At 39.5% G+C, this 15,597-nt stretch overlaps 1 protein-coding gene across 1 annotated transcript; it reads right to left on the bottom strand.

The window, feature by feature from the left end:
• Positions 1-9,762: 9,762 nt before the first annotated feature.
• Positions 9,763-15,301, bottom strand: LOC131835220 (transmembrane protein 202-like). The gene is made up of 5 exons (XM_059179590.1): positions 15,212-15,301; positions 14,631-14,883; positions 13,860-14,006; positions 13,144-13,275; positions 9,763-11,828 (listed from the first exon to the last, which is right to left on the bottom strand). Exons 1-5 carry the CDS (start codon positions 15,287-15,289, stop codon positions 11,269-11,271), a joined length of 1,170 nt encoding a protein of 389 aa, XP_059035573.1. The 5' UTR covers positions 15,290-15,301; the 3' UTR covers positions 9,763-11,268.
• Between the last annotated feature and the right edge of the window lie 296 nt (positions 15,302-15,597).

Here is a 15,597-nt window from a genome sequence, read left to right on the forward strand (position 1 = left end):
AAGTAAGCTCTACCCCCTACATGGGGCTTGAACTCATGACCTGGATATCAAGAGTCACATGCTTTACTGACTGAGCCACCCAGGAGCCCCTAGTTCAATCTTAATTCTTAAAAGTAAATTGGACTTAAGACTTGATAAATATAAGGGAAAATGAATTCAAGAAATATATAGGAACATGGAAGAATATGGAATCAGATTGATGTTTCAAGAATCAACTTGTAATAACCAATTCTTATAGCTGTGGACACTATATGATATATACCAAAGAAACACTCATTTCATGGTGAAGCCACAATAATTTTCCACCTTTAAACATCTAATGCCACCATGGAGAGATCAGATCTTAAAATGCCAAATAAACAGGGATGAGATTTGAAATTTTCTGAAGTTTTATCCTACCCAAAGACATTTTGTTTTACAGAAATAGAACACATACCTGTGTTTCACTGTTGGTATGTAAATTACTTCTGGAATAAATATGAAAATACAGAAGAGGAGGGTGAAATTCCAAAACCTTTCTATACAACATCAGGAAAAAATAAAATCCAAAAATGCTTTTTTCACAAAACAGGATCACAGACTATTATGAAATGAGATACTAGTTATCTCTACTCCAATCTCTTTCTTTTACGAATGAGAAAATCAGAAGGATCATGATCTGTCCGGAGTGTTACTATTAGCTTAGTATCAAAAAAACTTAAAACTCTCATCTCTCTCTTCTTAATCTACTGCTTCTTATTTTAAGCTTTGTTTTTATGGGAAGCAATATAGTAAAGTCTCTTGAATCAGTTTGGTTTCACAAAGGAAAAAAGAAAAACAAACAAAATCAGTTTGGAGAACAAACTGATGGTTACCAGAGGGAGGTGGGTGGAGGGATGGTTGACATAGGTAATGCGGATTAAGGAGGACACTTGTCATGATGAGCACTGGGTACTGTATGGAGTGTTGAATCACTATATTGTACACCTGAAACTAATATGACACTGTATGTTAATTACATGAAATTAAAATTTCTTTAAAAAGTGGTTTCAAATCTCACCACCTAACTAGCTATGTAATCTTTGGTAAATCGGTTAATCTTTTTTGATTCTCACCTCATGGCAGCGATGTCCACAACAGCCAAACTGCGGAAGGAGCCTAGATGCCCTTCAACATATGAATGGATAAAGAAGATGTGGTTCATGTATACAATGGAGTATTACTCAGCCATCAGAAAGGAATGAATACCCAGCATTTGCATCAACACTGCTGGAACTGGAAGGGATTATACTGAGTGAAATAAGCCAAGCAGAGAAAGACAATTATCATATGGTTTCACTCATATGTGCAATATAAGAAATAGAGCAGAGGATCATAGGGGAAGGGAGGGAAAACTGACTGAGAAGAAATCAGAGAGGGAGACAGACCATGAGAGACTGTCTGAAACAAACTGAGGGTCGTGGAAAGGGAGGTGGGTGGGGGGATGGGGTAACTGGTTGATGGGCATTGAGGAGGGCAGGTGATGTGATGAGCACTGGCTGTTACACGCAACAGATGATCGTTGAACACTACATAGAAAACTAATGCCATACTATGTCAGCTAATTGAATCTAAATAAAAAAAGAAAGTGGAGGAACTAATAGAACTTACTTCACAAGGGTGTGTTAAGATCAAGATTATATGCAAAATGCTTAATAACATCTATTATTATAAAATGGCATATAGTAAGCACTTGATAAACAGTAGCTATTTATTATTCAGTGTAAATAAAGTTTTTAAATGGTAACATGATAGGCAGAAATGTGACTAAAACATTGTGGAACAGGAGGTCAAAGAAGTTGTTATGTATGTGTGGAGATGGGGGAGAAAGAAAAAGGTATGGGGTAGAGAAAGAAACGATAAACTAGGATTGACTTAACTGGAAAAAGATAACCAGAAGAAAACTGGATTGTACAGGAATTTTAAACCAATAATGGACCAAAATCTCTGTGAAAATCTGGACTGTGGTGGAATTGTGAGCCTTCGTGTGTCGGTAGGAGTAAGCTTCCAAGACCATGTTGCCCAAGCCAAGTGAGAGAAAAAGCCAGTGTTAGATGTTTGCCCAGAATAACTGAAGGAAAGAGCTGAGTGGAAGTCGGTAGAAATAGCAAGGGTTTAAGAAGATGTATTAGGCTTCTTTTGGGAAACTGAGGCACAGGAGAGATTGAGCATTGCATGGAAGGAATGAGGTCAAGATATTGGACGGTAAATCCACAGAACTAAGAAACACTCTAAGATTAATTGTCCATAACCATTAGTTATAAAAAGGTAATTCCTAATACTCTTAAAAAGCTGTCCTAACTCTCTGCTCAGCAGGGGACCCGCTTCTCCCCACCCACCCCTGTCCTGCCTGCCTCTCTGCCTACTTGTGATCTCTGTCAAATAAATAAATAAAATCTTGAGGAAAAAAAAAAAAAAAGCTGGCCTAAGTGTGATGTGGTTTGCAATATCCTACCAAATGTAGAGTCAGATCCAAGACAGTTTGGGGGATAGCTGTTGGCACACCCATTCACCTTTGGTAAACAAAGGGAATTTTGTCTGTATGTTTATGGATTTTGTCACCACTTTTTCCAGAGAAATTTGTTCAAAGTTACCATTACAGTGATACCACTCCCACCAGTTCTATGGACCCTCTCTAGAATTTTTCTTCTGAGATGACAGGCGTCACATGCATAATCTCTCTTAAATAGCAGGTAGAATTGGGAATTGGAATCTTCGTAATATGTGCATGGCTCCCCTCAATGGTCAAACAAGTAGAACTGACTAGGTTTAGAGCTGGCAGGGACTTAAGAAGTCCCTCATTTTAGTTATTTAAAAAATTTTTAGAACGATTTTATTTATCTGCGACAGAAAGAGCAAGAGTGAGCACGAACGGGGGAGGGGCAGAGAGAGGGATAAAAAGACTCCTTGCTGAGTAGGGAGCCTGGGTCTATGACCTGAGCTGAAGGAAGACACTTAACCAACAAAGCCATCCAGACACCCTAGTCCCTCATTTTATTTATTTATTTTATTTATTTATTTTTTTTAAGATTTTATTTCTTTATTTGACAGACAGAGATCACAAGTAGGCAGAGAGGCAGGCAGAGAGAGAGGGAAGGGAAGCAGGCTCCCCACCAATCGGAGAGCCCGATGCGGGGCTCCATCCCAGGACCCCGGGATCATGACCTGAGCCGAACGCAGAGGCCTTAACCCACCGAGCCACCCAGGCGCCCCTATTTATTTTTTTTAAAGATTTTGTTTTTTCTTTGACAGAGAGAGACACAGCAAGAGAGGGAACACAGGCCAGGGAGAGTGGGAGAGGGAGAAGCAGGTTTCCCACTGAGCAGAGAGCCTGATGCGGCACTGATCCTAGGACCCTAGGATCATGACTGAGCTGAAAGCAGACACCTAATGACTGAGCCACCCAGGCGCCCCACAGTCCCTCATTTTATAAAAGGAGAAACTGCAGCTCCACAGAGTAAACTGACTTGCTTGTTCTCTAAGTAACCAACAGCAGAGTTGGCACTAGAATTGCAATTGCCTAACTTCTAGGGCAATGCCCTTTTCACTGTAATGGAATATTAACTTGTATTTTTAAACTGATCTATAAAAACAAAATCTGATCCAGAGATAACTAAATATGCATCCAGAAACTTGTGCTAGACTGACTGCAACGAATTATTAGCTCTTCTTAGCAATATATCTTGGGCTCCAAAATGAAATTAATGGACACAATTCCATTTACAATAGCATCAAAAAGAATAAAATACTTAGGTCTAAATTTAATGAAAGAAGTGCAATGCTTGTAAGCTGAAAACTATAAAAAGAAAGAAATTAAGAAAATCTAAGTAAATGGAAGGACATCCCAGGCTCATGGGTTTAGATGGCAATTATGCCAAATTGATCTAGAGATTCAATGCAATCTTTAACAACAACGAGAAAAAATGTTTTCTTTTTTTGCAGAAATGTACAAATTGATTCTAAAACTCATATAGAAATAGGGTATCTAGAACAGCCACCTTGAAAAAGAAGAACAAAATTGGAGGCCCCACAGTTTCTAACTTCAGATCTTACTCCAAAGCTATAGTAATCAAAAGAGTGTGACATTGGCAGAAAAATAGACGTATCTGTCAATCTATCAGGGTTTCGGGGTGCCTGGGTGGCTCAGTGGATTAAAGCCTCTGCCTTCGGCTCAGGTCATGCTCTCAGGGTCCTGGGACAGGGCCCCACATCAGGCTCTCTGCTCAGTGGGGAGACTGCTTCCCCCCTCTCGCTCTCTGTCTGCCTCTCTGCCTACTTGTGATCTCTGTCTGTCAAATAAATAAAATCTTAAAAGAAAAATCTATCAGGGTTTCTTCAGAAATAAACTTGTACCTTTATACCATACAAAAAAATTAACTCAAAATGGATCATAGACCTAAATGTAGGACGTAAACTTATAAACTGCTGAGAAGAAAACATAGGAGTAACTCTTTGAGATCTTGAGTTAGGTAATGGTTTCTCTAATATGACACCAAAACCACAAGTGATATGAGGGAAAATAAATTGGGGGTGCCTGAGTGGCTCAGTCAATTGGGCATGAGACTCTTGTTTGGGCTCAGGTTATGATCTCATGAGTTATGGGATTGAGCCCCCCATTAGGCTCCACACTCTGTGTGGGGTCTGCTTGGGATTCTCTCTCCCTCTGCCTCTCCCCCACTCACGTGTGCACTCTCTTTCTCTCAAAGAAATAATCTTTAAAAAGAGAAAAATAAGTTGGGTTAATCAAGATTAACAACTTTTGTGCTGCAAACAGTACCATCAAGAAAGTGAAAAGACAATCTATATAATTACAGAGGGCTCACAGAAAATGAAATCCAAATGATTCCTGAATTGCCTTGGCTTTTTACCTTCTTAGGGATATTTTTTGATGAATCGAAATTCTTAATTTTAATGAAATCCAGTGTATCCACTTTTCTTTTACGATTAGTGTTATTTTTGTGTGTTTCCTGTTTAAGAAATCTTTGCCTATTCTGATGACATAGGGATGTTATTTTATGTTTTCTTCTAGAAACTTTATTGTATTTAGTTCTATTCAATTTTATCATGGGGTTAGGTTCATGTATTCATTACCATAGTCAATTTACAAAACAGTACCATCAACATAACGATCCCCTCTGTGTCTTTTAACAGCCACAACACCTTTTCACCCTGCTCCCCCCACTCATCCCTAACCTGCGGCAACCACCAATTTTTTCCCCATCTCTAAAATATTGTCGTTTCAAGAATTTTATGTAAGTGGAATCATGCAGTATGTTACCTCTGAGGGTTTTTTTTTTTTTTCATAATTCCCTTGAGAACCATCTAAATCAATAGTTTTTTTTTCCCTTTTTACTGCTGAGCAATAGTCCATAGTATTTATAGACCACAGCTTAACTGTTCACTTTTGCATTTCTTCCAGTTTGGGCCTATTATGAACAAAAGCTGCTACAACCATTCATGTGCATGTTTTTTGTGTGAATATAAGATTTCATTTCTTTAGGATAAGAGTCCTAGATCGCAATTGCTAGGTCAAATGGTTATTGTATGTTTATTTTTATAAGAAACTACCAAACTATTTTCCAGAATGGTGATACCACTTTATCTACGCACCAGCAATATATATGGGATCTGGTTTCTTTCATTCTCAGTAGCATTTGGGAATATTACTATGTTTTATGTTAGCCATGTTACACATGTGTGCAGTAATATATTACTGTGGTTTTTAACTTTTTTCTAATGTCTAATGATGCTGAATATCTTTCTTTTTTAAAGATCTTATTTGACAGAGAGAGACACAGTCAGAGAGGGAACATAAGGAGGGGGAGTGGGAGAGGGAGAAGCAGGCTCCCCACTGAATAGAGAGCCTGATGAGGGGCTGGATCCTAGGACCCTGCGATCATGACCTGAGCTGAAGGCAGACGCTTAACTGTCTGAGCCACCCAGGCGGCCCAATGCTGAGTATCTTTTCATGTGTTTATTTGCTGCCTGCATATCCTGTATGGTAAAATGCCTGTTCATATATCTTGTCCATTTGTTAATGGCATTGTTTCATTCGTGTGGATTCTTTTTTAGTTGTTGAGTTTTAAAGGCTTTTTAAAAAGATTTTATTTGTTTATTTGACAGAGAGAAATCACAAGTAGGCAGAGAGAGAGGGGCAAGCAGGCTCCCTGCTGAGCAGAGAGCCTGATGCGGGACTTGATTCCAGGACCCTGAGATCATGACCCAAGCCGAAGGCAGAGGCTTAACCCACTGAGCCACCCAGGCACCCCAAGTTTTGAGAGTTCTATATTATAGATACGGGTCCTTTGTCAGATACGTGGCTTGCAACTATGTTCTCCCAGTCCTCTGCAGCATGTTTTTCTTTTTTCTTGCATGTTTTTCTTCTTAATAGGGCTTTTCACAGAGTCAAAGTTTTCAATTTTATTGGGATCCAATTAATCAACTTTTATCTTTTATTGATGCTTTTGGTATCATATCTAAGAACTCTGCATTTAAGTCCATGATCTATTTTGAGTCGTTTTTGGATAATGTCTGTGGTTTAGGTTGATATTCATATTTTTAGCTATGGGATGTCTAATTACTCCAGCACCATTTCTTTTAAAGGCTATCTTTTGTCCACTGAATTGTCTTTGTGCTTTAGTTGGGTATATTTATATGATCTCTATTCTGTTTCACTGATCTCTGTATCTATTCCTCCACCAATACTACATTGTTTTTTTTTTTTTTTACACAGTCTATAAACAAGCCTTAATACAGTGATTCCTCCTACTTTTTCTTTTACTGGTTTTAGGTTTTCTAAACCCTGTGACTTTCCATATAAATTTTAGAATAAGCTTATCTATGTCACCAAAAATCCCTCCTGGGTTCTGATAGGAATTACCTTAAATCTACAAATAATCTGGGGAGAATGAGCATTGTTACTATGTTGTCTCCTAATCTACGAATGTGGTATGTCTCCCCATTTATTTAGATTCTGACTGATTTTTTATCAGTGTCTTGTAATTTTCAGCATACAGATCTGTTTTGTTAGGTTTATGCCTAAGTACTTCACTTTTCTTTGAGCAACTATAAATAGTATTATTTTATGAATTTTGGTTTCAAGATGTTCATTGTTCAATCCTCCTATTTTAAAATCCTCTGAATCCCTTTGTTTGGGGGATGCATTTTGTATTTTAACAGTCAGATTTTGTTTTGTGGCCCAATCTGAAACACATAGTTCTTTTATTAGTTAAATATTAACTGTTCACATTCATTGATGAGTTATATTAGGTTTCTGAGTATATCATTTTCAAATGCTATAGACTTTTAATTTTCTTCAAAGTGTGGTTTGTCTTTCCTTCACTTTGTATTTATATTTCTTCTGATAAGTTGGAAAACTTGCATTTTTTCTATTGAATACAATTATAGGGATGACTTTATATAAACCTTTAATTCTGGGGTGCCTGGGTGGCTCAGTGGGTTTGGCTCAGGTCATGATCACAGGGTCCTGGGATTGAGCCCTGCAACCGGATCTCTGCTTAGTGGGGAGCCTGCTTCCTCCTCTGTCTCTGCCTGCCTCTCTGCCTGCTTGTGATCTCTGTCAAATAAATAAAAAATATTAAAAAAAAACCCGTTAATTCTCATTTCCTGTAGATGGGTCTAAACATCTATTAGGAGAACAATTAAATCAGTAGTAGTATTTTCCTTCTCTTCTACCATCTGATTTTATATTTACATTTTGTAGTAGTCACACTTTGTACTTGCTAGAAAAGTATATAGCTTCCTGGAATAGCAAACTCAATTAACACTGTTTTTAAAAGTAAAGCTTTAGGGATGCCTGGGTGGCTCAGTTGGTTAAGCAGCTGCCTTCGGCTCAGGTCATGATCCCAGCATCCTGGGATCGAGTCCCGCATCGGGCTCCTTGCTCGGCAGGGAGCCTGCTTCTCCCTCTGCCTCTGCCTGCCATTCTGTCTGCATTCTGTCTTCCTGTGCTTGCTCTCGCCCTCTCTCTCTGATAAATAAATAAAATCTTAAAAAAAAAAGTAAAGCTTTATTTTTCTCACAGAACAAGAATTCCAGAAGGAGGTCATTCTCGGCATTGTTTCACCTGCTCAACAATGTCATTAAGGACTTGAGCATTTTTCTGCATTTTTGCTATGCCATCTTCAGATGTTGGCTCTTGACTTCATGCTTGTTGCTTTGTGTTTCTAAGATGATTGCTGCAGCTCTAGCCATTACAACAGCATTTAAGGCAAAATGAAAAAGCTGGGAGCAGCACCCCGAGTGTCTGTAGAGTAATACATAATCTCTGTAACTCCACAGCATACTTGCTCTGGTGTCTTGTTGGCCACTAATATGTAACATGATCATTGCTAGCTATGAAGGAGGCTGCAATGTGACTAATTAGGTGGTATATTACTATTTAAATAGCTTTTCTGTTCTTACAGGAAAGTTCTAGATTTCTTCACAGAGATCTTCCACATTTGGGTTTATTCTTATGTCTTTTCTTCTTCTCTAATGTTATAAACTTTTTTTCCCTAGTGTTATAAACTTTGTTACCTTTTCTACTGGATATAGTGATAATTTTTAAATAAGCTGTTAATTTTTGAGTGTTGATTATACTGCTTTTTTATTCATCCATAAAACTAGAATCTTATTCATTCTGATAGTAAGTTAGCATGGCGAAGTAGAGGAGGGGCATGGAACCTCTGACACTCTGGAAGTACGCATGAGTACGGCCTCTACGTAAGACACTAGGGCAAAGGCAGGCCCTTGGAGCTAGCTTAGCCTCCCATGAAGGCCTGGGGGTCTCAACAAGAAGAGCGGTGGAACAGATACCTCCTCTAAGAGTGGAAGAGTTCTAACAATTGCCCACCATAGAGGGGCAAGAAGGAAAAGCATCACAATTTAATATATTGCATCTTTTCATCTACTCTTAGAAGGGGAATTTATAGGACAGCTTTTCAAAACAGTGCAAAGAGCAATTGTAACTGAGGGAATGAAATAAATGCTTCCTCTAATATGAGGGGACAAGGGATGGAGCTTTTCTAAAACCTAGAGTTTTAAACACAGTGCTTTCAAATAATTCGCTGAGCCCTTGGGTCTCCATCATGAAACCCAGAGGTGATGTTGGGTATAAAGTTTGAAGGGTGGTGAAATTTCTGTGTAAGAAAATGGAGGGGAGGGGGAAGAAATGGATATTGCTCCAAAAAAGAGTAGGGCAGCAAAAAGTGAAAGGAGACAAAAGGAAAGAGAGGAAGGAAAGCCAAGGATTTGTGACAAAAAGCTACAGTCCAAGGAACAAAAATGGCTGAAAAAAAAAGCAAAAATGTTTTTGCTTTTTACGTAAATTTGAAAGAACAAGTTTACTGAAATATAACTTAAAGTTGTTGTGTTGCTGTAATGTTATTCTGTTTCCAGAATCTTTGAGAAAGTCAGCCTCATACTAAAGCCTTGCTTCAATGATTCTTCTCCTACATGAAATCCTATGTTATCATTTTTCTTTTTCAAGACTGAGCTCATTCACGTTTTACCAATTCAAATAGCTTTCCATTAAGCCCCTAGACCGAATTGAGCTGTCTCTTTTGTGTACTACTAGAATTCCTGCAACCTCTTTTTTGCCTTTTACTCTTATTATCTCTATCCCCCTCTATGCAGTGAAGTCCCTGTTAATGTTCAATAAATCTTCCACAATTTTCGGATGGATGGATGATGCATGGGAAGACAAGTATACATACAAGGAAATGGAGGATACGGTTTTCCAGAGCAGCCAGACTTTAGGTACTTTTATTGTTTGAGACAAAATTGTAGTGGAGGTGACGTTTGTCTTTATCAATCTCCCACATTTCTTCTTACTTTTTCAGTACGCCTGCCCTCCCAGGTAGTCAGCCCCTTTGTCCTCACTGAAAGATCTCAAAATTCTCCCTCCCGTTAGACCTTCACTTTGCAAAGTTTCTTCTTTCTCTTCTCTCACTTATCAAAGCATCTGCTTAGTTGTATTTAGTTATGTAATTATCTGACTGATGCAGGTAATACAAATTGAAGTATGACAAAAATCTTAACTATCCCATTAGAGAATTTGTACTTTAAGGCAGACATCTGTTAATCATATTTGCTGGGAAGAACATCTTTTAATGTTTCCCGCCCTGACCATCATCTTCTCTCTTCTGGTTCCTTATCTAACATTCTGGAAAGTCAAATATGTGGAATGGAGATGATATCATTTATTGAAGTCACTTTTAAAGGTGACAAAATTAAGGGTCAGAAAATTTGATTAACAAGCTAGAGGCACAGGCAGCCAGCAATAGTAAAATAGTGAACTGTTTAGGGAGTTAAGAGTGGGTTCTCATGGTGAACAATTAATATTTCCAATAAAAAAAACTAACTTCCGGTTTCAAAGGCCACAGTCCCTTCTGCGAAACTCTTTAAGGCCTCAATGAAATTCCTTCAGTCTATATGGTACACTTCTGTCAGAGAGTCGGGGCTCTTTTGCCTTTATTTTTTCTCTTCCTTTCTACTTCTTCTAAACAATTGACAACAGTGAGATTCACCTGTATTTTTAAATGAGATGTCTAAATAAAAAAAATAAGAAGTGAGTTGCCAAAAGTAGCCTTTGAGGTAGATAACTTAATTTTGTTCCTCTGACTATACAGAGTTACCTGCTAAAATAATCCAGGGTTGTCTGAGCCAACAGGAGTAACTTCACTGCTTATCATTCATGGCCATAGATAGCACTAGAGGAAATCTCAGAGCCTACCTGGATAATGAAGAATGTTAGACCCAAGAAAGTTAAATGTTTGCCAAAAGTCAGCCTAATGAATTAGGGAACTAAGGGCCAAAAAAGAGTTGGAATTTCCAAGTTGGAAGCTCTTTCAAACATGCTGAGAGGTTCCATCGTGGGGTTATGGAAATCGGGAAAGGCTTGTTGGCCTGGGTGTGTCATTTCTTGCCAGCCTCTCCCAGTCACAGCACACAACACTAACATGGAAACTTCCTTTAATAAGCTTTGCATTTGCTGTCCTTATGATCCTTAAATTATTGGTGGCTTTTCCCTAAACCATCCAAATGATTTGTATGGTTCACCCCTAGTATCAACTTGCTCAGTGAAGGAGGTGTAATCCAGGGGGGTTTCACAGAGGGTTCTATTGTTGCCTCAGAATTACTTCTGATACTCCCACCACACTTCTTACAGATCCAACAAATATATCATTAAGCCTAAAGGGAAACCTTTTTGTTTTTAATATCTCTGCTCTCACCACCTTATATCTAAGATTAATTTTTTGTCTTATCCTTATTTTTCTCAGCTGACTCTCTGTCCTCACAATCCTTGACTTGGGTCATTCTGTTTCCATTACCCTCAAGGCTACTGCTTAGAATATCACCAGTCACACTCCCAATTATCTCCACCTCAGGTCTTGGCTCTACTGCGTCAATTGATTCTATCTCAGTAGTGAACTCTGTCAACGCATCTCTTATTACTGATTCATTTCCTATCTCTGGCTCTGTCTGGGCCCTTGACTCAGCCCAAACCTCTGATTCGGTCTGAGTTCCTAGCACTTTTTGGGCTACTGTCTTTGTCTCTGTCACTGGCTCTGTCTGGGTCCCTACCTCTGTTTGAGTCCCCGTTCTATGGACCTTTGATTGTAACACTGAACCTGACTGTCTTTCTAGTACCTGGCTCATCTGTGTAGAAGCACCTATATTTGTTTCAGTTAGCCCCAGCTGTACTGTGGCTACACTTCCTATCCTTGTTCTTGAAATAGGGATCACAAGGAGATTTTGATCTGGAGGGGTAACTCGGGAACTTATATAATTGAGTCCAGAGAGGAACCCTAGAGAAAAAGAAAAGTCAGGGTCAGCACTGTGGGTTAGTAATAGATAAAATCTTAAGTCATGAAACATCCCTGATACACTGGCTTAATTATAATAGAATTTGACTTACGATACATTTCTGAATATCCTTTTCATTATCTTTAGGGATCTGGGATTCAAAGCATTGATCCCAGCTTTTCTGTAGAACAATATTTCCCAAGGGTATACAAGCCAATTCATTGGGGCATGGGAAAAAAATAGTAATGTCTTTTTGTATTTTTAGCAAATTTTGTTTTCAGTTCTAAAATTTTTGTAAAAATTTTATTTTTTACATAATTTAAATTAAAAAAATAAATTTTATATTTAAATTTTTTAAAAAGATTTTATTTATTTATTTGACAGAGATCACAAGTAGACAGAGAGGCAGGCAGAGAGAAAGAGATAGAGGGAAGCAGATAAAATACAATTTTAAATTTAAAAATAAGGGGTGCTTGGGTGGCTCAGTGGCTCAGCCGAAGCCTCTGCCTTCGGCTCAAGTCATGATCCCAGGGTCCTGGGATCGAGCCCTGCATCGGGCTGTCTGCTCTGTGGAGAGCCTGCTTCCTCCTCTCTCTCTCTGCCTGCCTCTCTGCTTACTTGTGATCTCTGTCTGTCAAATAAATAAATAAAATCTTTTAAAAAATTGTATTTTATAATGTAATGAATATATTAATGATTTAATATATGTACATATTTTATAAATAACCATAGGTCTTTTGGAATGCTTGCTGAGAAGTGTTTTACTAATAGGGTGTGTGATGCAATGGATTGGAGACCACTGTTAATGAATGAATAAAAACAAGTATATGGCTTAGAAGGATGAAAGGAGAAGTGTTATAAAGGCAAAACTCCTATATTACCACTCTGCTTTATATTGGTAATATTTCAGAGGAACATATATCATATGTTGAAGTTTTATTTTGGAGATTCATAAAGGTGGAGAGGTTATTTGATATGATAAAAGGAGAGGAGGATTTTAGAACCATCTTCTGGAAGGACAGAAGAACTATGAATTAACTCTGTTAATGTCTATACCTTCTTTCTCTACTTCCTGAATCTTGCTCCTATCTGTGTAGGGACAGGTATCATTATAGAAAAAAAAATGTTTTAGATAAATTGGAAGGACTTGCTCTTAAGAATTGTTCATTGACATGGAAATAACTCTTTTAGAGCCCTTCCAAATTATGAGATTCTAATGTGCCAAACCAAAAGAAAGCAAAAGAGAGAGAGAAATGGGACCAACCACGTAAAAATGTCTCCTTGGTGCCTTCACTGTTTACAGGAGCATTAACTCACCAGCTATCATGTAGAAGATACTGCTCCACCAATTGAGGCGGTAGACTAATAGGAAATGGGGCTTCAAGACGTTCCTACTGTACAATTTCACTTGCATCAGGAACAAGATGAGGCAGAGGAGTAGGCAGGTGCCTGGGATCAGAATGAAAGCTATCACTACCCATCATAACTCTCCTTCGGCTCTCCCACCCAATTCACCCTCTTCCCCCTCTTTGTACTTCCTTGTCATCCAAACCATCTCAGTTATGTGTTGGAGGCCTATTACCCATGGCAGTGGTCATGGGAAGACCCAGTCGGCAATTAACCAAGATGGGAGAGCAAAGGCTTCTGCTTTGACTAGAATAAGGTTGTCAAGGTGGAGCCTGTAGATAAGACCAATAGAACAGGTAGCTAGTTAGCTGCATAGTAGTTTTCTGGGTGCCAGAAGGGCCTCTAGCCTATGATATCCCCTTTACTCGTCCATCAGATAACAACTCCTAGAGGTGTGTCCATTGGGTTAAACATAATCTCCTCAGGGTCCCCCCCTTAAGAGTTAATAGCCCCATGGGGAATAAAAGCTTATTGAAAGCTTTCTTCCCTTTGAGAGGAGACACTGTCCTATGATAGCAGTGTTCATGTGAGGGAGGGAATGACTTCGTAAAATAAGGGGAAATGGCACAGAATGGGAAGAAATACGAGGACTCCAGGGACAAACTTTTTCCAACATCACTGTGTACCTGAGATGAAAGAGAAGATGGATATGCCCAGATCTATGTAGGTTTTGTCTCCTGGCCCTTTGATGAGAGAGATGCTGAGCCACATAATAATAGTGAGGGTGATGAGGGCAGAGATGAGGAAGAAGGCCCTGGAGAATTGGAGGTAGTCTGCCAGAAAAAGTGGAAAAGGAGAGGTTTGGCTGGAGCAGAGGTGACCTGCCCTTAAATAAGGGTAGATAGGTTCTAGGAAAGGTACTGAGGGACAGAGGAGGACAGGATTAGGGTGTGTCTTAATATGTAATATAGTCAGAGTAAGGAGCCACCCAAGTGGGTGGCTTCACAGGCACCAGTAAGGACCCTCTTTCCATCTCCTCATTGACATGTGGAATTCCTTTAACAAGGAAAGAAATGTATTCCACAATGAGTGACAAGTTGAAATTATAACTATACCCTTGAGAGGCACATTATGAGGTAACTTTCATATTAAGGTGCAAATGACTAATTTCCTTTTTCCTAGGAAGTTGTGAGTGCAAAGGTAATAAAAAGCACAGGGTTGCTAGGCATTAGCTTCCAATAATTAAGGAGTTGTGGTTTTTAGGTCATTGGGGAAGTCTAGTCCAAACAAACCTGGGTAAATTTGCCCTGTTTGGAGGAGTTGTCCTTACATGCTTGTGAATGAGGGGAGAAAAGGAGGAGCAGGGTTGTGGGAAGGACAAAGGGAGAGAGGGGTGCTATGGAGGATCTGAGCAAATGTACCAAAGGAGGGGGCTCTAGGATTTGGAAGGCACTCACAGGGTGCCTTTGGCACATGGCTCCAGCAGAGATCATGGTGACACACTGTCCAGAGCCCTGCAAAGAGTGTCTTCTTGTCTTTCAATACCATGAACTTCACCCAATGTAAAGAGGACAAGGACAGCAGCAGGACAAAGATGAAGCCCAAGAGGCCAGCACAGAACATGCGAATGTAGCTTTGGGTCTTCTCCAGAAGCTGTCGCTGGTATGGTGACAGAGAAGAGAAGCGGTGCATGCAGTAGGGGAGAATTGGCTGTGATGGGAAAGGGAGGAGGACATCATGAAAGGAATATTGTCTCAAGCATCTCCATCTCCACTCACAGAAAAAATAAGCCATAGGTCTTCTACTGGGCAGGAACTCTTCCCCACCCACACTTCAGGGTCTTTTTCTCTTCTGGTTCCAGAGCCTCCCACAACTTTTAAAATATATTCCTTTTTAACCTGTTCCCAGTTTAAAAAAAAAAAAAAGATGGAGTTAACTTTGCCTCTTCTCCCTGACATTTCCCCTATGCCATATACAAACTGCTTCATGCAAAAGCACCCCACCACTACCTAACCTTTTGTAGAAAAGGCTTCCTCACCCTGTATGTTGGGTAACCCAGGATGCTGGAACTGTAAATACTGTGGAAGGCCATGGTATGTCCTTTCCTTCTTTCCATCCTAGTCTCTGGCTCACTGCTCTTCTCAACTGCCATAGAACTTAACCCACGCTGACCTTACACACTTTCCTGCCCCTCCCCCACTCCAGGAAACACAACTAACTGGAAGTGTACAGTGTCTTTGTCTCATTTGTCAGATCTGGTTCAATCCCTTTTTCCCATCCAGGTGTCTCTTGAGCTCCAGACTGGGTGCCGAACCCAGGTTTCTCACAGATCCACCACACCCAAGAGGTCATTGAGAAATGCAGGCATCTTTACTCTTCATCCTACACCCCCTTTTTGTGTCCTTTATTTATTTCCTGCCAGTC

Source organism: Mustela lutreola, chromosome 7 (assembly GCF_030435805.1).
Source record: "Mustela lutreola isolate mMusLut2 chromosome 7, mMusLut2.pri, whole genome shotgun sequence".
In the NCBI taxonomy this organism is placed as follows: Eukaryota; Metazoa; Chordata; class Mammalia; order Carnivora; family Mustelidae; genus Mustela; species Mustela lutreola.

What these genes read in the sequence shown, in the direction of transcription:
- LOC131835220 (XM_059179590.1), bottom strand. Translation starts at nt 15,289, where the DNA reads ATGGAAAGAAGGAAAGGACATACCATGGCCTTCCACAGTATTTACAGT. An exon ending in TGGGTTACCCAACATACAGG is followed by an intron (nt 14,884 to 15,211) that starts GTGAGGAAGCCT and finishes TTCCCATCACAG; the next exon opens with CCAATTCTCCCCTACTGCAT. An exon ending in CCATGTGCCAAAGGCACCCT is followed by an intron (nt 14,007 to 14,630) that starts GTGAGTGCCTTC and finishes TTTTTCTGGCAG; the next exon opens with ACTACCTCCAATTCTCCAGG.